Consider the following 27,533-nt stretch of genomic DNA (forward strand, 5'->3'; position numbering starts at 1 on the left):
ATTTTGTTATGGAGGCTTATAGAGAGAGTCACTTTGTCGACTCAGTGGTGCTGCTCAGGAATCATGACGGTAGTTGATGGCTGTGTGAGCTGCTCTTTCCAGGTGACCTGGAGATGATGACATTTCAATTAGTTGTGTAAAGAGAGAGAGAGAAAATTTCCCTCACTTCCACACGACAAGCTGCACCTGCCAGAATTCTCCTCTGGACAGAATTGCGCACTGCCTTCCACCCTTATACATTTCCAGGGTTCTCTCTGCTAACATGAAGGATAGAAACTTGCTGGTTGATTTAAAAGACCAGAAATTATTTTAAAAGAAAAGTGACCCCCCTCAAAAAAAAAGCCCCTTCACTGCATCTTCCTTTTCACTGTTGAGAATCCCTGCATGGACCCCGAGGCCTCATCTTGTATCTACAATTCTGTCGTCTGTACCTTGCATGGTTGGCATGATGAGGTTGTTACAGACCCCCTGTCTTGATTCGCATGCATCATTCTCCAGTCTGTTTATCAGATCATCTTATCACACTAATGCAGTAGAGTAGCTTTACTAAATCCTCTCTTGATTGAAGAGGGAGGGTGGGTGGGTGGGTGGGGCTTGCTGCCTGAATTATTGTTGGGGCTGAAAACAGCACCGTCTAACTGCAGTCAACATAGAGTGGTCGATTACAACCTAGGGCCAGTTTCCACAAGCAGCAAACTCTCATGGTATGTCTTCCTTTAGGGGCTGTACCACTTAAGCGTGCCTTAATATAGAGATCTATATTTTGCAAGGGCGCGTTCAAATATGCCTCCTGCACCCACCCAATACATCTGAAAGAGACTGTTTAAAAAACCATGGAGTGAGATCAAGACTGCAAGCCTATGTATGTTTACTGAAAAACAAGTCCCGTTGAGTTCCATGGGTGTTGCTCCTGGTAAAGTAGCTGTATAGTTACAGCCAAAATGTATATTTTGGAGGAAGGGGAGCTGCAAATAGAATAATTAACAGTTTCATTTGTTCAAAATATGATCTGCATGATAATTTATCCTCCCACTCTACCCCAAACAGGCTGTATTTTGGCCAAGCTTGTTTTTTTTAATCAAAGAGGCAAAATTCATGCAGATTTCATCTCTGGACTTCTTTCTGTTTCCATATAAGAGCTGAATATGCAAACTGGGCGCAATACAGAGGCATGCCCAAATCTTGCTGAATTAAATGGGAATTAAGTGCACACTGAGGTCTCCCGGAAGATCAGCTAGCTAGTGGCAAAGAAAGGTCCTCAGCCCTTAGAAAGCCACTGCCAGGCAGAGTGGACAAAACCAGTGGCTGGGAAGGAACCATAAGTGGGAAGAGAGCAGCAGTCACGCTCAGGTCTTCTTTGTGGGCCTCCCAAGAAGCAGCTCGTTGGCCACTGTGAGAACAGGATAAGGGCCAAGATGGGTCATGGCCTGATCCAGCAAGCCTCGTCATGTGTTCTTACTGGGCTTCTGCGCCAATAGTATAAGGCAGCTTCCTATATTTTTGTGTCCCTATAGATGCTTGCATGTATTTAGCACCATTAGTAGTAGTAGTAGTAGTTGTCGCCGCCACCATTTTACTCATAAAAATGACTGGAAGTGATGTACAAACAGATGTAGTAAATGCCAACTGTCAAACTCCTGTTTCAAATCTCACGCCAGCCATGAGTTTGTTAGGCAACCTTAAGGCCACTATTTCTCAACTTCAGCCCCTCCCTGCAATATGGGGGTAGATAATGCTGACCTACCTTACAGTTATTGTAAGGATGGCTGACATAATGGCCACAGACCAATAACAAATTAAGTACAGTTAAGGCCAATGGGCTTCATCACATTTAAGTCTGCTGCTGGCTTGTCCGCGAAGGACTTTTGGTGCTCTGATAAATGCCAGGTCTGATTATTTAGGCATGCCTTCGCTTTCTCTGGATTGCACTCAGTGTGTCTGGACGGGTTTAAGCCCAAGACTTTCAAGGCAGGGACGAGAAACCTGTGGCCACCACCCTAGTGTTGTTGGACTCCCAGTTCCCACCAGCCTCAGCCAGCCTGACCAATGGTCAGGGATGATGGATCTGCAGCCCGGCCACATCTAGAGGGCCACAGGTTCCTCACCCCTGACTTAAGAACATGTCCACGCACTGACTGCCTACAGTGCCAGCTTGGTGCAGTAGCAAACAGTGGGGAGCACAGGCAGTGTCCTTGGGGTGCCCCCATGGAGAAAGCAGCACTGATCTGATCCCCCAGTGGTTTCCCAAGAGCACGGTGAAGTCCCAGCGCATGTGGACTGTGAGGGAATCAGTTGCACTGTTTCGACTGCAACTCAGGCAATCCCCTTCATTAGCAGTGTGCAGATAGAGCTGGGAGCCACAGAGGCTGGGCACCAGAGAGTTTGGTTTAAAGATTTAGCAGCTCCAACCCCCACCCCACCATGGCAATTGGATGAGCTGGTACTTTTCCAGACCTCGTGGCTCCTTACAAGGCTTGGTGAGGGCAGAATCCAGCCCCCAGGGGAGAAGAGCTTTCCCTCCCACCCACCACTTCCCAATTTGGCCTAATTTTCGTTTTTATCCCCTCCATAGCAGCAAGAACCATCTGCCTCTAGTCCCCTCTCAATTCATCCGCGGCAGAGGGTAAGAAACAACAGCTCTCTGGATCCCCAGAGCCTTTTATCCTCTGCTTTGCTGCTTCTGCCTAAGTAGGAGACACCAAAACGAAAAGTTTGCCCTTGGGACAGAGAACTGGCCATCACAGTTGCCTATCATCCTCAGCCGCCTTCAGTCTTGCTCCATAGCCCCCACTGGTGGGGAGAAGGGGGTAGCCCCTTTATTTTTCTAGCTTGCCACGGAACCCATCGTTTGATGCTCTGGCAAAGAAGCGTCTCGTATGCTCTTGCCTGAAAATGTGGAGAGGGGTGGCCTGGGTGGGTGGTTATATGCCCCTAAGGGGCAAGAACTCTTGCTGCCTGCCTTTCACCCCACTCCAATTGGTACATGAACTGCCTCACAGTCTTTAATGCCCCTGACAGCAACCGCTTATGCATTGTTTCTTCAGCAATTCTTTACTCCCGTCCTGACTGGCTGTTCCTTTCTCCCACAGAGCTCTGCATACCCTGCCTTTCCAATGGGCTATTGCTGCATTCCCAACAGCCCAGGCCTAGTTCTCCTTTTGCCAAAGAAAAAAAAAACTTCCATCCTTTCAAACATTTTAAGCTGAAGAACCAAAGGGACATTTAGGAAGTGCCTTACTGCGACAGTATTATTGTTATTCTCTTATTATTTAAGGTGTATTTTTTAATCTGTACATATATGACCTTTCCCGTCAGCCCTTGCTCTTCCTGTCCCCTCGCTGAGCCAGCTCTGAAGGACAAGGCTGTTTTGGTTGTTTAGAAGTGCCTTTGGCCAGCAGGTGTCTGACTTGCCCCTTCTTAAGCCTCTGCCCTTTGAGCATCCGGACCAAAATTGCACTTTGACTGGATTGAGACAGAGGACATCATCATGGCTGGAGTCACAATGCAATGCGGGAGTGTGGGGTGTTTTCTTTGGGGGGGAGGGGGAGGAAGAGTATTTCCATTAGTAGACCTTTGTGTATGGCGCATAGTTTTGTGGACCAGCAACGTTTTTCTGGAGCAGCCTTCAGCAATACTGTGGTCTTCTTGGAGCAGCAGTCTATTGAGCTGGCATTGAAGAGCTTAAAAGCTAGGCGCCGATGGCCTTTCGAAAAACCACTGGAATCCTTCTTCAAAAGGGGAAAGCTTCAGACCAAAAGTCTCATGTCTCAACTGCACGAAGTGACCCTGGTGTTCGCACAGCAGAGAAACGGCGGTGATGAGCCAACCATTGATTATCAAAAGAAAGATCTTAGGTAGGTTACAGGCAACTTTTGATGCTGCCCAGTTTTTATTTTTTTTAGTTTTCTTATTCTCATTATTTTCCAGAGGACCAAATTATGCTTCCAGTTTATGTATGGTGTTTTAGATACAGCTCTCTTCTCATTTACTGGACCAAATGCCTTAATGCTCACCAGGTCAAATCTAGCTCACCTTCTATGTCTTCCAATGGTTATGTATGAATGTTGCATCTTTCAGAACCAGCTAGGGATGGGTGGATCCATCTTATTTCCCAATTGTGTCAATTTTGTATGGGTTTGTTCATAAGTCTGTTCCTGCATTAATGTGCAGTATTTTTTCTAATGTACCAAAATCTGTTCTTAAATATGTATTTTATCTCAGTGTATGCATTTCTAAATGCATGTCATCCTAAAATATGCCTTTTTGACGCATTTTGGTACATTGTTTGACCTGAGAATTTTTATTGCAAAATCCAGACGACAATTATGTTCTGAACTGTGTATTTGTCCAGGGTGGCTGCATGGCAACTTTGTTGATCCACTTTAAAAGGGGGACAGAATGAAACTGTCCTCCATCCCTAAGGCCAGCCCCCAATACATTTGTATACCTGCAGTAAAAACACTAAATTCTAGACTGGGAATCATCCTCAAGAAGTTAAATGCTGTAGGTAACAAAGATAGCAAGTGAGATATTAGCATGCAGGAGGGAGCCATTTTGTAGCCATTAATTCATTACTGTCAAAATGGCGCCCCTCTCTACTTCCCACTAAGTAACATGGAACAGAACCCATCAGCGAACATTTCATTGAAATAAATGGAATGTGCTCATTAATATGAGTGAGACTTTCAGCAAATAACTTTCCAGCTGATGTTACCTCATGAGGGTGCCAGGAATCAGCCGCCTCTGGTACCTGACTCATCATGCCAAATGGTAGACCACTTTTGGGCCCTTGCACTATGATGGCCAATTGCTGCCTTCCTATCTGAACCTCGGCCTCAGTTTCCAGGCCATGATGTTTCTTAAGACAATCAGAAAAAGAGGACCCACTTTATCTCCTCTTAACCTGCTTTAATGCTTCCCCCCCCCCCAACCAAAGATGTTAGTCCAGAAGTTATTAGAGCTGCAGATAGCATTAGGATAAAGCCATTTGACAATGAAAGCAGAATTGCTTCTTCAATTGTTTTTAATTCAGGGAATCAACTTTACTCCCTTGGGGGTTTAGCCACTTTCTGGAACCAGGAAGCAATTAGCTTTAGTGAAAGAGGTTTATATAGATCTTAATACACCAAAGAGATCTTTAGATAGGGCTGGCTCCAACAGAGCTTACGAATATGAAATTGTCCTTTTCCCTGTATTTGAATATTCATCCACATTTCTTTCCGAGGCCGACCCAGGTGAGTCCTGTTGATCTTTTGACCCCAGGCTCCAAAGATTGGCTAACTACTCACAAGAGCATTTGCACAGCAGAATGCTCCTATGTGACTTTGGTTCCATAAGTCTGTGGAGAGATAACTGGGATTTCAGAGCACGTGCCAAGGCCCTGTGGCATCCTAGTTATCTAGACCAGTGTTTCCCAACCTTTTTTGGGCAAAGGCACACTTGTTTCATGAAAAAAATCTCGAGGCACACCACCATTACAGCCCCGTGACGTCAGCGCGCAGCGTCACGCCGGGAGGGACGCACGAAAGTGTAAGTTTCAATTTTTTCCCCTCCCCCTTGCCTTCCTTCTGTGCCAACCGCCAAAAAGCCAAGAAAAAAGCCAAGACTTTAGGGCAGCAGGTCGACACGGAAGAAGCTCCTACCTAAGGACAGGTGCGACGGCCGTGTCCTCTTCTGCCACACTTGGCAGCCCTGCCTCACGGTCGTGACTCCCATCCTGATTTCTCCCCGCAGGTCGAGCGGCACAGGCAGCCCAATGTGTCCAGCCCAGACACAAGCCCCGCTTCCCCACTCTAGATCCTGAATGCGACCAAGTGCTCTGGACTCCCGAGCAGGGTGGGAAAGAGGACTCGCATCTGGTAGCCTCCGGGCTCCTCGCCTGCTCGAGGGATGGCATTGCAGGCAAGCTGCCAGCCGTCGCCATCGCCGCCCCCTCATGCGAGTGGACCTGCCCGGAGTGGTGGGCCGGGGGAGGCTCGCTCTCTGTGGGGATGTGGCCCGCACGCGCGGCCCCGCTTCCTCCTGCCCAGGGCTGAGCTCCTTACCCGCGATCTCGGTCTCACGCACGCGGATCCCACTTATTCCGAAGCTCGCGCCACTAGCCGGGGCTCTCACACCGTGCCAGGGCGAGGTGGCGCGGCCCACTGACGTCATCGCGGCTCGCCGCCGCCCTCGACTTCCCTGTTCCCTCCCCTCCCTCGGGTCGCCGTGGTTACCGAGGACTGCAAGCTGCTCGGGCGAGCGTGGGGCATTAAGTGGGAGAAGGAAAATTAAAATTAAAACTCGCCTGAAGGCCGCCTCTCCGGATATGAAGCTATCTTTCGAATTTTTTAATTTTCCCCGCGGCACACCAGGCAACATCTCGCGGCACACTAGTGTGCCACGGAACAGTGGTTGGGAAACACTGATCTAGACAATGGAAGGAATCAACCACTTGATCAGGAAGGACTCAGCAAATCCTTCTGCTTGGGCACACCTGCGAAAAGCAGTGATGCTAGGCGTTCTAGAGCGTTAGTCATGGCAGAAGCATCTCCCTGCATTAACCGTCTGTATATAAACCGTGCCAAAGACTCTCAGGGTGACTCTTGCAGGGAACCCAGTGCTTATGGCTGAGCTATTGTGTCCCGGGAAAATTTGGCTCTGTGGTTTAGGCCCAGCACCCCTGCTAGGTTTGCACCTGTGGATTTGAATCCTGCCCAAAGGCAACCCGAGGCCTGTATTTTAGATGAGATCCCTAGGAGCCTAAATACTGCACTTCATAAGGTTCCAGATTCAGGCCTCTCCCACTCTGCCTGAGACCTTAGAAAGCTATTGCCAGTCTGAACGAACAGGGCTAGATGGACTGATGCAGCTTTATATGTTCATCCTGTGCATGGTTACTCAGATGTAAAGTCAATAGTCCTTACTCCTAGGTAAGGAAGCCTTAGAGCAAGGCCCCATCACTTTGCTGGGGTGCAGCAGAGCAGAATGGGTTGTCAATTTTGGAGCTCTGGAACAGAAAATTATTCCGCCGAAAGAACTGCCAGAACTGACTCATTTCTTTTTCTTTTTGGTCATTGTATGCTGGATATATTTTGCCTTTTGTTTCTGTCCTGTGAATATGAAGGTCTGACGTTAAACTTCATGTAAACTATTTTTCGAATGTTTTTTTAAAATATTCAAAGCAGCAGTCTCCAAACCATTTGTGGGTGAGGTGGAGAAATCAGTGGCCAGGTTTGGGAACCCAGATATTCCAAAGAAGCCAACCCCCCCCCCCCCCCGCAAAATCCAGCAGCCATTTCCACCTCAACATACTTTGCATATCAACTACCATCTTCACTTCCCTCAATAATCCAGCTGCCTCTAACTTCCCAATTAGCACAGGTTACCTGCAAGGAACCTTGCATCTTCCTCAACAGCTAGGTTCACTGAGAGGAAGGCCACTAGGCTGGGAAGTATGTCCACTGAAATCAGTCACATCATCCCATTCAGAGGAGGGGCAAGTGTGTGACTGAGCCACTAAAGGCACAGGTAAATCTGCTGTGGGTCAGCCCAATGTCCAACATTCTGTTTCCAATGGTGACCAGCCAGATGCTCCCTGGAAATCCTCTGTGGGTCCATTTCACCTAAGCAAGAGTGGAGACTCCTTAAAGGTAAAGGGACCCCTGACCATTAGGTCCAGTCGTGGCCGACTCTGGGGTTGCGGCGCTCATCTCTCTTTATTGGCCGAGGGAGCCGGCGTACAGCTTCTGGGTCATGTGGCCAGCATGACTAAGCCACTTCTGGAGAAGTGAAACACCGTTTACCTTCCCGCCAGAGCAGTACCTATTTATCTACTTGCACTGGCGTGCTTTCGAACTGCTAGGTTGGCAGGAGCAGGGACCGAGCAACAGGAGCTCACCCCGTTGCGGGGATTCGAACCACCGACCTTCTGATTGGCAAGTCCTAGGCTCTGTGGTTTAACCCACAGTGCCACCCGTGTCCCTCCAGCCCTCCCATTAAGGAGACTCCTTACTGGCCTTTAAATAGGTTTGCAATCAGCTACTCGGTTGGTTATTCCAAGTGACCAGATGGGGAAGCTGCGGGCAGTGCAGGGAAGTAGCTGAGGCCAGGAAATGCCAACAGAGATATTAGTGACTCAATGCACTAGCCGTTCTCGTAGACTAGTAACTTTTGCAGACTTTATTTGCAAGGCTGCCTTTAACCACTCTGTAATATGCATACGTGCGGAGAACAGTAGAATAACCCACCATTTCAATGCCTACTTAATAGGTTAAGTGGAAATTTGAATTCATGTTGGTGGTTATGAGGATGGAACTGTGGCATCAGTGTTATTTTTCGGAAAGCTCATATATCAGGAGGGTGGTCAAAGGAATCTGGTAAGGAAATAAGGCTTGTGCTCTTGGTCTGATGGCCCAGTTGCAGATAAAGACCTGGCAGCCCTACCTGCAACTGGAAGGCAGTGGAAGAGAAACAGCTTTGTGGGTGGGATGGGCAGATACAGGGCAGAATGTATTTAGAAGCAGTAAGTGAAACGTGGGAAACAAGGAGCTTGGGAAACACTAATAGAGGCGCTGGGAACGTATGTTATGTACGTATGTGTGCAAGAGAGAAATTCTGACTGGTTCAATTTGATTTACAGTGGTGCCTCGCAAGACGAAATTAATCCGTTCCGCGAGTCTCTTCATCTACCGGTTTTTTTGACTTGCGAAGCAACCCGCTTAGCGGCTATTAAAGGATTAGCGGATTAGCGGCTAAAAGGCTATTAGCGGCTTAGCGGCTTAGAAAAAGGGGGGGAGTGAAAAAAAATCAGAACACTCGCAAGACGTTTTCGTCTTGCGAAGCAAGCCCATAGGGAAATTCGTCTGGCGAAGCAGCTCAAAAACGGAAAACCCTTTCGTCTAGCATTCGTCTTGCGGGGCACCACTGTATATCCTGGTGGTGTATTAGGAAGGATTGGGATGCGAGTGATGCACTCAGTCACTTGGAGACACCCCCCCCCAAAAAAAATTTGCTTTTGTAGGATAAAGCATGAGTGTTCCTGCCCACACTAAGAGCATGCCCCCAGAATCCCTTAGTTTTTCACATGTAGTGTGTATTTGGGGCTGCACTTTTAATCCCACTCTTGACGTCACATCTTCCTTCAACAACTGTGTTGCATGCAGTTGTGCCTAGAGGAAACCCGACACATGAGCTCCTACTCCTTTCTACATCTGGGACACCTACACAATCAGAGGCTCTTCCAGGCAAATCTATTTATTGGACGTTGATCCTGATTTCAAAAAGTTTGTGAGGAGATAGATATATGATGCCCACTGCTTATTGAGCATTCATTCTGAATTGTGTGGTTTTATGACATTGCATTAAGCATTTGTTAACCCTCACCTTCCCTTGTTTCCCCATCACTTTCCTTGCCACAAAAAGTCAATTTTTAACAATGGATGTGCCTTCGTTGTGCATGAGTGCAAAATCCACTTTAATTGCATGGTCTAAATTTGCTGGCATATTACTGAATTCCACCTGAAAAATAGTGACCGTCTGGAAGAGGGCCAGGTGCTTGATTACACAAGAGCTCTTAAACCTTCATGCTAGACCCGAGTGATCCATTTACACAGCCCATTGCCACAACAGTATGAACCCTAACCTAAGTAATTACTTGGCTCTGGGTTCCTCTACTCTTAGGTGACCACTTTAAATCATGAGGCCAACTTGCTTACAGGAGGAGGGAGTTGGATCTTGTTCGCAACACACAATCTGTTGATTACTGCAACAGGTATTGCATGTTTGAGGTTGCAAGGCTATATTCACTTGCCTGAGAGTAAGTTCCATTGAATGCACTGGGGCCCACTTCTAAGTTGTCATGTGCAGGGTTACACTGTGCAAATGAGTTGTCACCAGATAAGCCAGAACATGTAATCCCAAATGGAGTAGTTTGATGGGTTATGTTAGTTCACTCATTCAGCTGCCACACATCTCCTTGAGGAAGCAACATATCTTGGCTGTGACAGTACATAGCAATTCCTTGCAGAGGAATAAAATGCTGCTCCTTCCTCCAAGGAGCTCTGGGTGGCAAACAAATTTCTCCCCTCACCACACTCCCAATTTCATCCTCGCAACATCCTTGTGAAGTGTGAGAGAGTGACTGGCCAAAGTGGAGACTTCAACAGAGGTCTCCCCAGACCTCCTCCCAATTCTCTAAGCCAGGGCTAGGGTGTGAGAGAGTGACTGGCCAAAGTGGAGACTTCAACAGAGGTCTCCCCAGACCTCCTCCCAATTCTCTAAGCCAGGGCTAGGGTGTGAGAGAGTGACTGGCCAAAGTGGAGACTTCAACAGAGGTCTCCCCAGACCTCCTCCCAATTCTCTAAGCCAGGGCTAGGGTGTGAGAGAGTGACTGGCCAAAGTGGAGACTTCAACAGAGGTCTCCCCAGACCTCCTCCCAATTCTCTAAGCCAGGGCTAGGGTGTGAGAGAGTGACTGGCCAAAGTGGAGACTTCAACAGAGGTCTCCCCAGACCTCCTCCCAATTCTCTAAGCCAGGGCTAGGGTGTGAGAGAGTGACTGGCCAAAGTGGAGACTTCAACAGAGGTCTCCCCAGACCTCCTCCCAATTCTCTAAGCCAGGGCTAGGGTGTGAGAGAGTGACTGGCCAAAGTGGAGACTTCAACAGAGGTCTCCCCAGACCTCCTCCCAATTCTCTAAGCCAGGGCTAGGGTGTGAGAGAGTGACTGGCCAAAGTGGAGACTTCAACAGAGGTCTCCCCAGACCTCCTCCCAATTCTCTAAGCCAGGGCTAGGGTGTGAGAGAGTGACTGGCCAAAAAGTGGAGACTTCAACAGAGGTCTCCCCAGACCTCCTCCCAATTCTCTAAGCCAGGGCTAGGGTGTGAGAGAGTGACTGGCCAAAGTGGAGACTTCAACAGAGGTCTCCCCAGACCTCCTCCCAATTCTCTAAGCCACTACACCAGATTGGTCTCAGTACCCCTTTGACTCCTAGAAGATGGGGAGAAACAGCAGAGCAAACACTGGGCTCTTGTTTGGAGCTTTCTGGAAGCACCTGGCTGGCTTATTTTGGAAACAGAATGTGGGCCTTGCTTTGACTCAGTGATGGACACAGATATGTGAATCAGCTCCCTTAATACCACCACCACCACCAAGCTCACATATTTGTGCAATGATTCTTTCGCAGCAGATTTGAGGAAATCCGACTCTTGTGAAGTATATGGTTTTTTCTGGCACAAGGTTGTCGCATTTAGGTTTCCTGCACTGTATACCCAAAGCTTACAGGACACACTGCCAACTCACACGACACATTTGCCTTTTCTAGCAAAGAAACAGAGCTCTCTCTGTCAGCAGCCGCCAACCTTTGGGGGCTCATGGGCACATTTGCAAACCGGAGAAAGTGCTGCAGGCCTCTCTCGTACACACATACATGCCCCAATGCTCCTTTCAAGCTGAACTTGGGGGAGGGGACCACATGGGCAAAAGGGAGGGCCTTTGTGGGCACATTTGCACCCAGGGGCACCATGCTGGAAACCCCTGCTCTAAGCCTTAAAAAAGAAAATAAAGGTGGGTGTGAAACTGCTGACAAGTACGCACAGGGAACACTATTTTAACACTAATTGGAAGTTGGGCTAATTGGGCTACAGACACAGTTGCTTCTGGAGCAAACACTATTTCCCCACCCACCCAATAAGCAAAAGGGATCAACCACCCCTTCAAAGGCCTTTGCCACAGCTAACAGGGCAAGTGAGGCTCAATCCAAGCAGGCCGGAATCTTCCTGGTGCTGCTTCTGGACAGTTTACAGCGTATCCACTCCATCGTAGTCCTTTTGTGTAGCTAGATGTAACTTTTTGTACATGTGAAATATTATTGACTGTATTGTAAGCCAGTGCCTCCTCCTCCTCTCCCGCTCCCCCCCCCTTTGAACTGTACAGAATTTCTACTAATGGGAGAAGGCGGAGAAAATAAAACAAACAAACAAAAAGGCTATCCACCTGAGCTTTGTCTCTGAGGATCTGATTTATTCCTACCTCACCACCATCATGTTTGCTTTAAGACCTCTGCAGTTTCCTCACCTCTTCGTGGCCACACTTTGCTTTTAGCTCCTGGAACAATGGGTGCCCACTTGACAAGAGATGGGGTGCAGAGCTTTTTCCTAGCCCAAGTCTCGCATTCCTATTCAGGACTCCCAGTTGTGTGCGTTGCCAGAGGCCAAAAGCTGGGCAAAACAACAGGTGCATCATTTCTCTTTGTATTGGACGCTGCGTTCTAGAAGAGCCAGAGCTTTCTAAACATGCCCACGCCCCAAATTAACCCCAGGCTTTGCTGAATTTAAAAACTCGTGGGTTTCTCTTTACTTCTGCTCTCTACCTACCCCAGGAACTTGTGTGCTTTGTTTTTAAGGTTTAGGACAGATCGGGGTGACCCACCTTCTTCATCTCAAAATCTTAACGGTGTAGCCTGATAGCTGTAGCACCTGGGAAAGAGACTTACCGGTATTCATCCTGAGATCTCCCAGCTTAGAACCGAGTCTACAAGCTGACTTTAGGACTACGAGTTATAACAGCCTATTTTATGTACTCCCCCCACCCCACCTAGTGTTCTGTGTAAGATCTTGCCCAATGGAAGAGTTATGGAGAACTTGAAAGCTTGCCATACCTTTGTGACATTTCAGGTGTTCCTACTAAAGGTGCTACCCAGCTGCCAGATTTTGGAATTGCATTTCACATTTGCAAAAGAATAAGGAATTGGCAGGATGGGAGTGGGGGGGGACGCACAATAAATGCGCACGATAAAACAAACACTAGTGTACTGAATTAGATATATTAAAAGTGTGACATCCATCAATAAAAAAAAAATCAGTTGTGCAAATAAACTGATCAGCATTGCACAAATTGCTTATTCTTACTGAGGAATGTCTGTGTGCATATTTATTGTTGCATACACACAATATACTTGTGCTTTGTTTATTACCGTATTTTTTGCTCTATAAGACTCACTTTTTCCCTCCTAAAAAGTAAGGGGAAATGTGTGTGTGTCTTATGGAGCGAATGCAGGCTGCGCAGCTATCCCAGAAGCCAGAACAGCAAGAAGGATTGCTGCTTTCACTGCGCAGGGATCCCTCTTGCTGTTCTGGCTTCTGAGATTCAGAATATTTTTTTTCTTGTTTTCCTCCTCCAAAAACTAGGTGTGCCTTGTGGTCTGGTGCGTCTTATAGAGCGAAAAATACGGTATATGCACTTCCATGATTCTGCACAGCTTTCCTTTTGTGACTTGACTCTCCTCCCTCCTTTGCGCATCTGTCCACAATGTGCAAACCAGTGTAAAGCACACCTATGTTGCCCTCCTCTGAAAATCCCCTTCCCCACTATGCTGGTGAGCAGATGCAGCCACAGATTTGTGGTATGCAACAAAACACACCCACCCCAATATTTTCCCAAAATGTCCAAGAAAGATAACCCAAGCTTCAGATTTCTCAAACTTAAACCAATCTTCTACAGGAGGCCCACCAGAGAAGGATAATTCTAGTCCAAGTTTATTATAAATATTGTTTGAAAAATCCCACTGAATCCTCAAACACACGGGGTACTGCAACCAGAAAGAAGGATCCAGTCACTGAGACAAACCTTCAAAAAAAAGAACAAAAAACAACCAGGAATATACATCCTGTCCCCATTCCTGGACCACATTCCCCAGGCAGGGCTGATGCTGTGATAAACAAACTGGACCCTGCCATTCTGGTTCTAGGCCAAGAAGGCTCCAAGCAGGTGCAGCCCTGGTGAAACGTCGAGAAGAGATGCCATTTGCTCCTGTGCTACGTTGCCAACTGATGCACGGAGGAGCCCCTAACCCTATTCCCTCTAATCTTCTTCAGGCTGGATCCCAGAGCTGGTTCTGAATTTTAGGTCCAGACAGTACAGCCAAATCCTTCCTCCCTGTCCTGGTGGCTCCATGCAGACAGGGGGAATCGATGGAGGCCGTCCCTGCCAGTGGGCAGGGCCCGCTCCCGACTCGGAAGCAAGCAGGGGGGGTGGAGGGGGGGCACTGCAGCCCAATTGTGCAGGTTCCGGGCCAGAGCAGTGCACACGCTTGGCTTGGGCGCTGTCGCAGCCAAAGGAAGGCACAGCCTACGCAGGAACAAGGACCAACTGGGTCTGGCGTGTGTGGAAGGGGAGCCTCAAAAGAGGCCGCGGTGGTTACTGGTCACCCAGTTGCTGCAGCAGAGTCCGGCGCCGACGTTCCAGCTCCCCTTCACTGAGCTCTTCGCTCTCTGAGGTGTCCCAGCCGCTCTGCCAGGGAAAGGAGCGCGAGTGAGAAACCCCAGCACCTTTGCCCGCCCGCCACCTCACCTTGCCGCCTCCTCCTCCTCCCCACTTCCAAATCCTCCTTGCCTCTTCCCACCCACCATCCCTGGTGCCGTTTGATTTCCTCCCAGGGCTCACCCGCTCCCTCCTGGTGCCCCGGGGAGGGGAGTGGCCTCTTCCCTCAGGTCGCGGAGGGGCCTTCTCTCGCTCCCACTCGTCGGGTCGGCTCGGGTCCTTCTTGTGCTCAGCTTCGCTTTCAGGGCTGTTCTGTAAAAGAAGCAGCTTGCAAACTCGAGGGCAAAAGGGGCCTGGGCTGGGGCAGCCGGCGGGGGGCTGCTAGCAGCCCAGCCAGCTCAGCAGTGACCAGCCCAATATAGGGAAGAAGGTGGCAAAAGCGGAGTGGGCTAAGGCAATGCAGAAAAAGACTACAGACAAGGTTGTGAGGAGTCTGTGCTGAGACAATCAACGAGCCTTAACTGAGAAAAAGAACCCAACTAGCTGGCAAGTTGTCTTCTGGACACAAGTGACCCTGCTTCTTTCTGGATCCCCGAGCAATGCAGTTGCTGCTGCTCTGATCAGAATCCAGCAGTACGGTTAACCTGAGGCCCTCCCGGAGTTCTTGGGACTCCAATTCACATCAGCGGCATCCAGTATTGAACAAGAGTCAGGGGTGATGGGAGCTGGGAGTCCCGTGGCATCCGGAGGGCTGCACAGGTTTGCCCACCCCTGCTTTATAAAATCTGTATCTTCGATTACAAAGTTTCCAAGGTGGCTGACAATTTTGATATGCAAAATATAAAGAATTAAAAAGAACAACACGGTCAAACGGAAAGAGCAGCAGAAGCAATAAGAACCAGGGGTGGTAAAAACCTGGGCAAATAAAAGCACTTTAATTTTGGGCCTGAAGCTAATCCAAGTTGAGTGTCGGCCGAGCCGCCTCTGAAAGGGAACAATACAGAGCAGAAGGGGCCACTGCAGAAAAGGCACTGTTGCTGTCGTCACCACTTGGCCTCTAAATGTGGGGAAAGGATACAGATATTGAAACCTTTGTTCAGAAACTCCTCTGGTTTGAGATTTCATAAGGCATTGCCCTTGTGCCTTCAAGTACATCTTTGCAATCATAAGGTCTAGAATCTTTTATTTGAAAAAGAAAGCTGAGATGCTCAGGATGCTGCCTTTCGTACCAGATACTGGGTTATGTGCTTGCGTTCATCATAGCACAAACACACAAACACTTCTGACCACAGAATCATAAGGGCATGGAAAGTTTTCTGATTCTAATCTCTTTTCCCCGTGCTCCGAGGCAAAACACTCCATCACACTTTACCGCCTGTGGATTAAAGCACATAATGTCATTTACAGTGTGCCAAAAGCAGGCAATAGACATGGGAAGGTGTTAATAAATGGTTGGCTAATGGTACCTAAATAGCTCTGACTAATGGTCCAAGGACACGTGCTATAACCACAGAAAAAGAAAACATAGGCGCAGATCAGCCGTCCTGATCCTCCAAACATGAAACAAACCAACCCACTGGATTTCCTAGCAGTCTCTGAAGGCACTCAAGGCACTTTCAAGCACAGAACTTTTACATCTGCTCAGCTCACCTGGAATAAAAGTGCTTTTAGTGGAATCACAGTTCACACACTCAGCTGGCAACCTTTCTGTGTGCAGGAATCGGATGCAGAGAAATCAAATGATGTACAGGTATGTCTGTGTACATCTGTGTGTGTGAAGCCTGCAAGACTGATGCTCACATATGGATCTTTATGGGCACATTCGCTCCCTCACACCTCACCATTCGACTCTGCAGTCACACAGGTCTCATTCTCACGCACAGATACAGTGGTGCCCCGCAAGACGAATGCCTCGCAAGACGGAAAACTCGCTAGACGAAAGAGTTTTCCGTTTTGGAGGTGCTTCGCAAAACGAATCTCCTATGGGCTTGCTTCGCAAGACGACAATGTCTTGCGAGTTCCTGCTGGTTTTTTCCCCTCCCCCCCTTTTCTAAGCCGCTAAGCCGCTTATCAGCTGATCCGATAAGCTGATAAGCCGCTAATAGCGCTAATCCGCTAATCTGTCAATGGGCTTGCCTCGCAAGACGAAAAAACCGCTAGACGAAGAGAATCACAGAACGGATTCTTTTCGTCTTGCGAGGCACCACTGTATGTGCCAATGCATCACTTGACTTTGTTCTACACAATCCTTGCACGCTGGGTGATTTGACAGCAGAACGTGTGAACTGCTGACAACTAGTGTGGCCTTAGTGCATGTTCTCCCTATAGGACTGGACACGCGATGACTCCTTTGCAATCCCACAAACAGAACTTGTGCGTCAGCCTCCATGCGCTTCAATGGACTCGGTCCACACATCCAGCTGTGTGCCATCAAGTGATGAAATATCAAGTGATATATGTGGCACGAATCAGCCTCCATCCCCTGCTTTATGCAAATGCCGCCACTCATTGTGTTGTACATTAAATGGGAGATGATATCCATAAATACAACATAATTGTGCACCGTGTACAGAACTATGCATCCTGAGAAATTTAGCTTGCTTTCTTTTTTTAAAGAATCCCTTAAAAACTGCAAATATATACTAAAAATCTCAAAAATGCAAGAAGCTGGGGTGGGGAGAAACCAAGCAGGATTTCTTGAGGTAAAAGGGGCTTTCATAGCACATTGACATTCACCATTACAGACATTACATGAGTAAACAGCAGCAGAGTAAAAGATGCCGCTAAGAGGAAAATCTGCTTAATTCACACTACAGAATCACAGAACTAAAAGGAACTTGGGAGACCATTTAGTCCAGCCTTCTGCTCTTGTGGGGCTTTTGCAGCTGCAGCAGCCTCCCTGGCAGGTGGGTTGTCCAACCTCTCATTAAATACCTCCAGCCAACAAGAGCTCTGCACCTCCTGAGGCCAGTCTCACTGCCAGTCTCACTATAGGAGAAGGCTCCTATAGGGTTCCTTCCTTCCTTCCTTCCTTCCTTCCTTCCTTCCTTCCTTCCTTCCTTCCTTCCTTCCTTCCATCCATCCATCCATCTACAGTGGTGCCCCGCAAGACGAATGCCTCGCAAGATGGAAAACTCGCTAGACGAAAGAGTTTTCCGTTTTGGAGGTGCTTCGCAAAATGAATCTCCTATGGGCTTGCTTCGCAAGACGAAAATGTCTTGCGAGTTCCTGCGGGTTTTTTTTCCTTTCCCCCACTTTTTCTAAGCCGCTAAGCTGCTTATCAGCTGATCCGATCAGCCGATAAGCCGCTAAAAGCCGCTAAAAGCCGCTAATAGCGCTAATCCGTCAATGGTCTTGCCTTGCAAGATGAAAAAAACGCTAGACGAAGAGAATCACAGAACGGATTCTTTTCGTCTTGCGAGGCACCACTCTATCTATCTATCTATCTATCTATCTATCTATCTATCTATCTATCACATGGGGCTCCCACCCAGCTGGCTTCCCACCCAGGCAACGACCTGCTTTGTGTGCCTCCACCCCTGGGACAAAGCCATGCAGGTCACAGAACTCCATTTCCCAATCGGTCAGCGTGGAACACACCTGGCCTTGCATTCCTAACAGATCCCCCCCCAACGGTCCCCAGAGCCCTGGCTTTGGATGTATTGCTCCAGCCCCTTGCCTCACCCGCACCTGTTTCACCTGTGTCCTGCCGTGGGACTCACCGATTTGTGCCTCTTTTTCTTGCTTTTCTTCTTCTGCCTCTTGGAGCGCCTGGTGCTGTGCTCTGCGGGCAGAAGGGGGAGGGGAGACACAGCATGTGGGTTCTGCCATCCCTCAGTGGGAGCAGGCAAAAGAGCCGGTTTAGACTGACCCGCCGGCAGGCAAACCTCCGTGGATCCCTGCCCATTCCAGACAGAGGAACAGACTGCAATCCAGAGGAACTGGATTCAGCAGGTAGGCGGAAGGGTGGCCAGGGTGTCACGTGATTCATGTGGGTGCCAAAGCCCCCTCACCATTGCTGGATTACCAAATAGGCAGAGTAGGCACTGGCCTATGGGCCCCACGCTTTTTAGGGGCCCCACCCCTTTGCTTATTAAAATTGTTGGTTGGTAAAATCACAAACGTATTAGGAGATAATTTGCAAGGGAGCCCCCGAGATTTTGACTGCCTAGGGGCCGGCATCCATGGGCTTTAATCCAGCACTGCCCTCGCACACAGTGAGCGGTTTTCTGTATACCAAAGGTGGGGAACCTCACACATGGCCCTCCAGACCTCTCCTTTTGGCCCTCGAGACATTCCCTGGCCTCAGTGGAGAGATGCCCATGTAGAAACCTCTGCCTTTTGTGTGGCTGGCCAGCACCCTGCTATGCTGAGAGAAGAGTGACACCCCATTGCCTCACCCCCACCCAGGAAGGTGGCTCACTAGGGAATACAGTGGTACCTCGGGTTACATACACTTCAGGTTACATCCGCTTCAGGTTACAGACTCCGCTAACCCAGAAATAATGCTTCAGGTTAAGAATTTTGCTTCAGGATGAGAACAGAAATCGTGCTCCGGCGGTGCAGCGGCAGCAGGAGGCCCCATTAGCTAAAGTGGTGCTTCAGGTTAATAACAGTTGAAGGTTAAGAACGGACCTCCGGAACGAATTAAGTATCGTATTTTTCGCCCTATAGGACGCACTTTTTCCCCTCCAAAAATGAAGGCGGAAATGTGTGTGCGTCCTATGGGATGAATGCAGGCTTTTGCTGAAGCCTGGAGAGCGAGAGGCGTCGGTGCGCACCGACCCCTCTCGCTCTCCAGGCTTCAGGAAGCTATCCGCAAGCCTTGGGAGCCCGCCGGGAGTTCCTGCTGGGCTCGCAAGGCTTGCGGGCAGCAGCCTGCAGCCCGAAGCACGGGGCGCTCTCCAGAGGCTAAAAACAAAGCCAGGACAGCTAGCGGGATCCATCCCACTTGCTGTCATCGCTTCTTTGCTCTTTGGGGCTCAGGGGGGGGGAAATAAATCCCCCCCTTTATTCCCCCCCCCAAAATAAGTGCGCCCTATGGGCTGGTGTGCCCTATAGGGCAAAAAATACGGTACTTAACCCAAGGTACCACTGTATGGCCCTCGGGCAGAGGAAACTTCCCTCAGAATGGCAGTTTGAATCACCTACTCGGCTCCGCAAAATGCCCCGCTCTTACCTGAATCAGGTGACGACGACGGTCCTGAACCAGCCGATTCCGAATGGTTTCGTTTCTTGCGCTTGGCTGTGCGGTGGGGGTGGTCTGAGCCGGACTCTGAGCCCTGAGGGGAGAAATTTGCACTCGTCAGTCACCCTCTCCCAGAGGGAGGGCAGACTAGCACTTGGGAAGCCCAGCATGCCATTAATAAACCACAGGAGATCACAAGGGCTAATCGTCACCAAGCATGTCAGGGAGGAAGGTCTTAGGCCAGCTCACTCCCTTTCTGCGCCTATTTCTACCTGGCCTGGGAGACCCTGACGGACCCCACCTACTGCTGCTGAAGAGGCCAGAGGCCACCTTACTTGCGAGCTCTGCCCAACCTGCTACTCAGGATGCCTCAAGACTATCTGGGGGCTTTGTGGTGGTCAGGATTTGACCTTGGGGATGCTTAATTTTTACTGTAACTGATTTAATGTTTTTCTGTCTTTTTAGACCTTTTTAAGAATTATGTAGGGATTGCTTAATTTTACTGTATATGTACTGAGATGCTTTCATTCATGAAAATGACTTAAATTTGGGGGGGGGGGGTTGTAATTATGTAAATCTGATGTCATTATGTAAATCACTGCCAAGTGAGGAGGCAGAATCCTAGGGTGATAGTGTGTGTCCTAGGCTAGTCCGCTCCTTCTTTGCTGATATTTCTTTTTTAAAAAATCACAGGCAATTGTGTACATGGGGGTGCAGTCTACTCTCCCACCTCATTCCACTGCAAGTGTAGGCCACTGAGCTTCTCCCAACACTTCTTGCTGCAAAAACACCAACCCAGAGTTTCAATAGGACGGGGGAAGAATGTTCTCTGCCACTTGGCTTTGATGAACATGTCTCACCATCCTGACTTCAGTCACCCCCCTCCATCCCTTCCCACCGCAGCCCCCTGGTCTCACCGAAGCAGACCGCTTGCGATGATGCTTCTTGGGCTTTTTGGTGTGTTTCTTGGCCTTGGCGTGGAAATGCTGGCACTCGGTCTGTGGGGAGAGGGAGACAAAGAGAGTGGGGTGCATGTGTGTGAATCCAAATTGCAGAAAAAATCCTGAGCTGGCCCTTCTTCTGGTACAGCCTCCCTGGCTTGCTGCCTTCTCCACCCCCACTACTTCAGCCTCTCATCATCAGGCAATCCCACCCCACAGATCCCCTTAGCGGAAGTTCCCGCTGAGGCTCAACCACTCTGACCCTCCCAATCAGCCCCTGCTCACCTCTAGTAGTTGCAGGAACTCACGAAAAAGGCGGATCCGCTCTGACTCCAGCGTGATCTGCTCAAATGCTATGTTGTTGACAAACCGCTCTCGGACCTGGAAAGGAAAGCCAAAAAGGGAGAGGGGTGGACATGTTGGAGGAACTGGACATGGAGGAAAGAGTTAATTTCCTTCATGAGCACACATCACCCCAAGTATGAGATAAGCCAGCTGCTATGGCAATGGACTTGTACCATAAGTGATTAAGGCATGTTAGCTCAGTACTCAGTCAGTGAGTCTGTCCATGAGTCGGAGTCTGTTTTACATCTTTAAGCTGCAGCAATAGAGATCATTTGTGCTTGTATATCTGTATCTGCAAAGCCTACAAGCTGTATGTATATATCAATGTTTGGAACTGTATTACTGAAGCCTTATCCTCTACAGCAGTAAACTATTTTGGACCTTAAGCCTCTGTGTGGTGACTGGAACTGGAGGCAACTTCTGCTGCGTGGGAACCTCAACCTCAGATTCCCAACAGGATATCCTAACCCCTCCTCCTCAGACAGGAAAGGCTTTAGGTGCTTCACACAAGAGCTGCTAGATTATTACTGATGGAGGGAGGCATCCAGTGGCAATTATTGTCTTCGGTCACTAAAGTGTTTGCATCAACTGCATTAAGACAAAAAAGGTTTTCTAGGGAAGATCAACTTTAGGCTTTGGAAGCAGTCGTTCCCAAAGTACATGCTGCAAAAAATGAAAATAAGTAAAGGTTCCCATGAGGCAGAGAGCAGCCCACCCACGCTGTGTCTTGGCACAAGTCACTGGTCTGCTTTTGTTGCCTTCCAGTCGTCCTCAACTGGGGGTAAATAACACTGCTATACACTAGGTTTCATAGACTCATGTGATCACTCTTGATGCAGAAGAATTACCTGCCCTCCAAAGGAGGCTGCCCAATGCACCTCTGCATGTGTCAGTACACTAGGCATTTAAAAGCTGTCTTGTGCAGAATCAGACCATTGGTCCCCTTTTGCCCAGTACTGCCTATACTGGTGACAGCAGCCACAAAATTAAAAGACGCTTGCTCCTTGGGAGAAAGGCGCTGGCAAACCTAGACAGCATCTTAAAAAGCAGAGACATCACCTTGCCAACAAAGGTCTGTATAGTTAAAGCCATGGTTTTCCCAGGAGTGATGTATGGAAGTGAGAGCTGGACCATAAAGAAGGCTGATCGCCGAAGAATTGATGCTTTTGAATTCTGGTGCTGGAGGAGACTCTTGAGAGTCCCATGGACTGCAAGAAGATCAAACCTCTCCATTCTTAAGGAAATCAGCCCTGAGTGCTCACTGGAAGGATAGATCCTGAAGCTGAGGCTCCAATACTTTGGCCACCTCAGGAGAAGAGAAGACTCCCTAGAAAAGACCCTGATGTTGGGAAAGATGGAGGGCACAAGAAGAAGGGGACGACAGAGGACGAGATGGTTGGACAGTGTTCTCGAAGCTACCAGCATGAGTTTGACCAAACTGCGGGAGGCAGTGGAAGACAGGAGGGCCTGGCGTGCTCTGGTCCAGGGGGTCACAAAGAGTCGGACACGACTAAACGACTAAACAACAACAAGCCAATACTTACTGGTGGTGGTTCTCCAGGATTTAAGACAGGAGCCTCTCCCAGTTCCCCAGGAATTAACCTGGGACCTCCTATATGCAAAGCACGTGCCTTATCTCTGAACTTCAGCCCTGCTCGTTCTCCTCTCTAGTAGCCAATTCATGCAACTCTAGATAAAGGCAGCTGGAGCTGGTCCTGCAACCGAGCGCAGAAAACCTCACCTCATCCCAGGCAGTGTTGGGTTCCAGCGGAGGAGCTGCCTGGCGCAACATGCTCTTGAATGCCGCCTCCTTGCGCCGCATCTTGCGAGTTTCTTCCTTCTCCCGTTCACGCTCCCGTGCCTCGGCCTTTTCCAGCAGCTGAGGGCAGGGAAGCGGGGAGCATCACTATACGGCATTCCTCTTAACCTCCGCTGGTCACAGAACCCGAATGGCCCTTAGGGATCTCCCCATTCCTTGCGCTGAATGAGCAAAATTATCCTCCTTGCCAGATCAGCCATAGGAACATACAAAGCTGCCTTAGGCTGAATCTGGCTATTGGTCCATCTAGCTCAGTATTGTCTACACAGACTGGCAGCAGCTCTCCAGGGTTTCAGACTAAAGCTCCCATCAATTCCCAGCATTCTGGGGCTGGTGGAAATTGGGACAACATCGAGATTACCACTGTTCCGCACTCCCCACCCCTAGCCTAGCATCTTCATCCAGTGAATCCCAAGTCCTAGTATTATGAAAGAGGGTTGAGGGTACCCTGCTCCCTATAATGTGCTCCTACAGTCTCCACTGCTCCTAAGGAACATTTATTTGGAGCCAACAAGGGGCCAGTCACTGTACTGAAGGGGCATGTTGGCCCCTGCCTTTCAGACGCACTTAGCTACTGGAAATTGTGCCGTACTTCTTGTGCAAGCAACTCAGACTCCTCCAGGTAACCTATTTATAGAGCACTTATCCTGATATGCTTGAACAAAGCTTATGCGGAGATTAGACTACTGAAGATTATTACTGTGGCTTTCAGCCAAATGCAATGCTACGAGGTGCGTTCATCCTGATTTGCTTGTGGGATATTTACATGTCTTCTCCTTGATCATTTGTGCATCCCACTTTTCTCAACGCATTTCCCCATCACTTTCCAAACAGCAATCAGTCCAATTATTTATCTTCTTTTTGAAAGTGGAACTGACATATGAGGGCGGCAGATCCCTTTAACTCACTTTAATCACACAAACCGCATTCCCTGGAATCCCTCCCGCTGACAGTCTGGAGGCACATTGACGGGCCCCTGCCCTACTCACACTGTTGAAAGTCAGCTTAATGTTGCCGGCATCCAGCGTGGCAGCACGCTTGTCAAAACTGATGACATGGGCAAAGTCCTCAAAGGTTGTGTTTATTTCTACGCTGAAGCTCCGGTCCTACCAAGAAGAGATTGGGGTGGGGGGGTGGGCACAGAGGAGAACAACAGAATTAGGAATTCCCCTATTTCCCTCCAAAAACCACAAAGTTTCAAGAAAGCCTGTTCCAAACCACTCTCTCCAACATCTGTTACATGTCAATTTCACTCATTACTTTTTTTTAATGCAGAAAAAGTGAAATTGACACAAGGTAGACTGTACAGTCGTACCTTGGTTTTCAAACGCCTTGGGAGTCAAACATTTTGGCTCCCAAACGATCGAAAACCGGAAGTGATTGTTCCGGTTTTCAAACGTTCTTTGGAACCCAAACGTCCAACGTGACTTCCGCAGCTTCTGATTGGCTGAAGGAGCTTCCTGCGGCCAATCAGAAGCTGCGCCTTGGTTTCCAAACATTTTGGAAGTCAAATGGAATTCCGGAACGGATTCCGTTCGACTTCCAAGGTACCACTGTACTTGTTTCTCATCACAGTGAAAATGACACAGTTATGAAAACATGGCTGATTTCCCGCTTGTGAAGGAATAGCATTTCAAATGACACTATGGATTCATTGCCAAGAGAAGCTGCTTCTGGAAAAAGAACTGCGATTGAACACAGGGGAGAAGGTGCAGCCAGCTCTGGGATCATGGAGAGAAGCACAGGTTGGGATTCAGGAGAGGGAGCAGTAGACCAGGAAGAACGTAGGTGTTTCATTCTCTCCATGTCCCTCCAACGCACACTATGGCCACACCTTCAGAATGTCCTTGATAATCTTCTTTTCATCATGGAAGCGGGCCTTCAGGTCCTCCACGTAGAACTTGAACAGGTCCAGTGGGGTGGAGCCTGTGGAAGGGGAGAAGAACACACCCCGTTATTCATGCCTGCAAGAAGGAAGTTTTTTAAGACAGTGGCTTTCGAACTGCCCCGGGATTCCTTAGAGGTTTATCAGCAGCCCAGTAAATGACAAGACAACAATCCCTGGTAGACTACTACCAGTCCCCCACCTCACCCAGTAATCTGCAACAACAGAAGAACAGAAAGTGTGTTCTCTGGCTCACTCTCAGTTCAGGCCAGGTGAAAGTGAAGAACCCTGTATCAGTGGAAGACCCTAGGACATGGGTGAGGCAGGTGTGGCTCCTCAAGATACTGCTGGACTACAATTCCCATCATCCCTGACTATCAGGGCCATTCTGGCTAGAGCTGATGGGAGCTGAAGTCCACAGCTTCCTCACCCTCTGCGTTAAAAACATTCTCCAGAATCCTGTGCAATGTACAGAGGTGCAACGGCAGAAAAATCCATGCTGAAAATGTATCCCCCCAAAAGACAGGGAGTCTGAAAAACACTGAGATAAGGTAAGTTGCCTTAAAAACTTGAATGAAGCCAATGGGCGTCCCCAGCTCAGAGCTGCTAACTCTGGTTCAAGGGCTTCAAGCATCAATCTTCATGCTGAAGATCCAAGGTTCAATCCTTGATGTTTCCAATTAAAAATCTGAGGGCTTGGATTCACTAATTGGAAATGATGAAGGTTGACTCTGGGATCTTCAACAGGCTAAGCATGTTCTCCTACCTCTGAGTTATACCCTCTGAAAACTAAACTAAAAAAAGAAGGGGACAGAACCTAGGAATGGAAGCTCCCCAAACCCTCCAACCATCCTTTTCCTCCACTGAGCACTTTCATTAGCAGAAGAGTGCTTTTTAATCCCCTGAAACAAGCCATGTTGACCACCATAAGAACAAGAGAGAAGACAATGGTCTGTCTCTGGAAGCAACCATTTTTACTGATGCCCCATGCATTTTGGAAAGGGTTCCTTCCTTCTTCAGGGGCAATTCCTTGCGGGTGGGGAGTTGCCTTCTTTCTTTGTTTTTGTGGGGCTTTTAAACCCCAGCCGCACTGACAAATACCACTCTTCACAGAAGTTGGACTACGAACGTTCCGCGGTCGACAGCTTTATCTTCCCATTGGTTAGCTGGAACGCCCATGCTGTCACATCGGCTCAACTAAATCACTACCAGGAGCACAACCCCATGTAGAAATTCACCCGCTCCTGTGGAACCTTTTTGTGTGCCTCAGCTGGTGCTGACGCCTACTGCACTGTCTTGGCCTTTCTGCTCTCTCTTTCAATACATCCCAGGCACCTCCCCTTTGGATGGGGGTCACTATGGGGAAGGGGGTGGGGGCAGGGGCTCCTGTCCATCGTCTGCTTACCAGGCTGGCCCAACATGTTGGCAAAGCGTCTGTCGGTGCTGAGGGAGGGGTATAGCTCCATCCAAGTGGACATGGAGTGCAGGCGCCCGCTCTCGTGCAGCTCGTCTAAGAAGGCCTGAGCAAGAAGCAGCCTGGTTATTCTACGATAGAGCGAGAGAGATCGGGGAGTCAGCCCCTCCCCCATTTACAGGCCCTGTCGGGGGCGGGGCGGCCCATGTGCTCCAAAGCAGGCCCCCAAACCCCACGTTCCCCCTAGGCAGCCCAAACACAGCTCATACTGGGAGGGGCTGGTTGTTTTTTTTAAGGCCTCTTCTCCAAACGTTTCCTAGGAAATCAGGAATACTTTTCAGGTCAATGCAAACATTGTCTGTGTCAAGAGCATGCAAAATAGGCTCTGCCTTTGCTCTGTTGCCGAACCATCTTAACAATTCCTTTATTCTCAAGATAATTGCAGGGACATAAAGGGACGCGGGTGGCGCTGTGGGTTAAACCACAGAGCCTAGGGCTTTCCGATCAGAAGGTTGGCAGTTCGAATCCCCGCGACGGGGTGAGCTCCCGTTGCTCAGTCCCTGCTCCTGCCAACCTAGCAGTTCAAAATCACGTCAAAGTGCAAGTAGATGAATAGGTACCACTCTGGCGGGAAGGTAAACGGTGTTTCCGTGCACTGCTCTGGTTTGCCAGAAGCGGCTTAGTCCTGCTGGCCACATGACCCGGAAGCTGTACACCGGCTACCTTGGCCAATAAAGTGAGATGAGCGCCGCAACCCCAGAGTCGGTCACGACTGGACTTAATGGTCAGGGGTCCCTTTACCTTTTTTTAAAGCAGCAGATGAATACAAATGCGTCTACAAGAGAGAGTGTAAGAAGCTGCCTCGTTCCCATCAAGCCCTTGGTTCATCTAGCCTGGTCGTTGCCTACTCGGACTGGCAGCAACTCTCTGGGGTGTTAGGCAGACGTCCCCCCCCAACCCCAGGCAGGGACTGAACGGGGACCTTCTGCAACCAAACCATGGGCTCTGCCCTTCCACAAGGCTGCCTCCCACTTCCCAAACAGGGGCTCAGGGTTCCCCCCACTGATCGTGCCCCCCCCAAAGCTGCAGCTACCTGGAAGGCTTCCCTGTTCTTGCGCTGCTGGCGCCTCTCCCGCAGCCGGCCGCGCTCACGCTCCTCCTCCTCCTCTCTTTCCAGGGTCCGGATGTGCTCCTCAAAGCAGATCAAGGCGTCCTCCTTGTCCATGTCTGAAAGAGGTGGGAGGGGCCCGAGCTCAGCTGGGCAAGGGGGTGCATCACTCTGGGCCAGCAAGGTGGGGCAGGCTACAGCACAGGGAAACAGGGAGGGGAGTCTATCATCTCTGGCTGCGGGGGGGGGGGGATCGGGGGGGAGGCATGTAGTGCTGGAGGGGCAGGGTGGGGGTGGCAGCGGCAAGGAGAGCAAAAAGCCGAGACATCTGAGCACTGCTTCTACGCTTTATGGCCGTAGAACCAAAGCTTTCATGACGTCTGGAAAGCACAGCTAACTCAAAACAGGTCACAGCCAAGACGCCCACGCCAACAGAATACATTTATTTCAAGGGGTTAATCACAGTATTGAGTATTTAGGATTTCAGGGCCTCAGGGTCTCCCTTTATTTAATTTATTAACAACAGATATAGATTTGGATATTGATAGGTGCCTGAGCTTTTCCCACTTGTAAACTGAAGGGCTCCACGCCACCCCATT

The 27,533-nt window shown here is 49.2% G+C and overlaps 3 protein-coding genes across 3 annotated transcripts in view; 2 read left to right on the forward strand and 1 right to left on the reverse strand.

Annotated features, from left to right (window-relative positions):
* FMNL3 (formin like 3) overlaps positions 1-3,230 on the forward strand; it is a 103,523-nt gene extending 100,293 nt beyond the window's left edge. Inside the window, 2 exon segments of the mRNA XM_083484459.1 lie at positions 2,573-2,623; positions 3,090-3,230. Coding sequence (XP_083340585.1) covers positions 2,573-2,595 — 23 coding nt within the window. The 3' untranslated portion in view covers positions 2,596-2,623; positions 3,090-3,230.
* Positions 1-27,533, forward strand: part of ADCY6 (adenylate cyclase 6) — a 934,310-nt gene that overhangs the window by 283,771 nt on the left and 623,006 nt on the right. The window lies entirely within an intron of this gene.
* Positions 13,495-27,533, reverse strand: part of PRPF40B (pre-mRNA processing factor 40 homolog B) — a 30,780-nt gene continuing 16,741 nt past the window's right edge. The window contains 12 exon segments of the mRNA XM_083484450.1: positions 13,495-14,264; positions 14,418-14,546; positions 17,957-18,018; positions 19,414-19,516; positions 20,340-20,420; positions 20,649-20,744; positions 22,450-22,587; positions 23,517-23,633; positions 24,362-24,453; positions 25,818-25,950; positions 25,952-25,957; positions 26,920-27,128. Coding sequence (XP_083340576.1) covers positions 14,172-14,264; positions 14,418-14,546; positions 17,957-18,018; positions 19,414-19,516; positions 20,340-20,420; positions 20,649-20,744; positions 22,450-22,587; positions 23,517-23,633; positions 24,362-24,453; positions 25,818-25,950; positions 25,952-25,957; positions 26,920-27,128 — 1,259 coding nt within the window. The 3' untranslated portion in view covers positions 13,495-14,171.

This window comes from Podarcis liolepis (genome assembly GCF_965112155.1).
Source record: "Podarcis liolepis genome assembly, chromosome: 2".
Classification (NCBI taxonomy): Eukaryota; Metazoa; Chordata; class Lepidosauria; order Squamata; family Lacertidae; genus Podarcis; species Podarcis liolepis.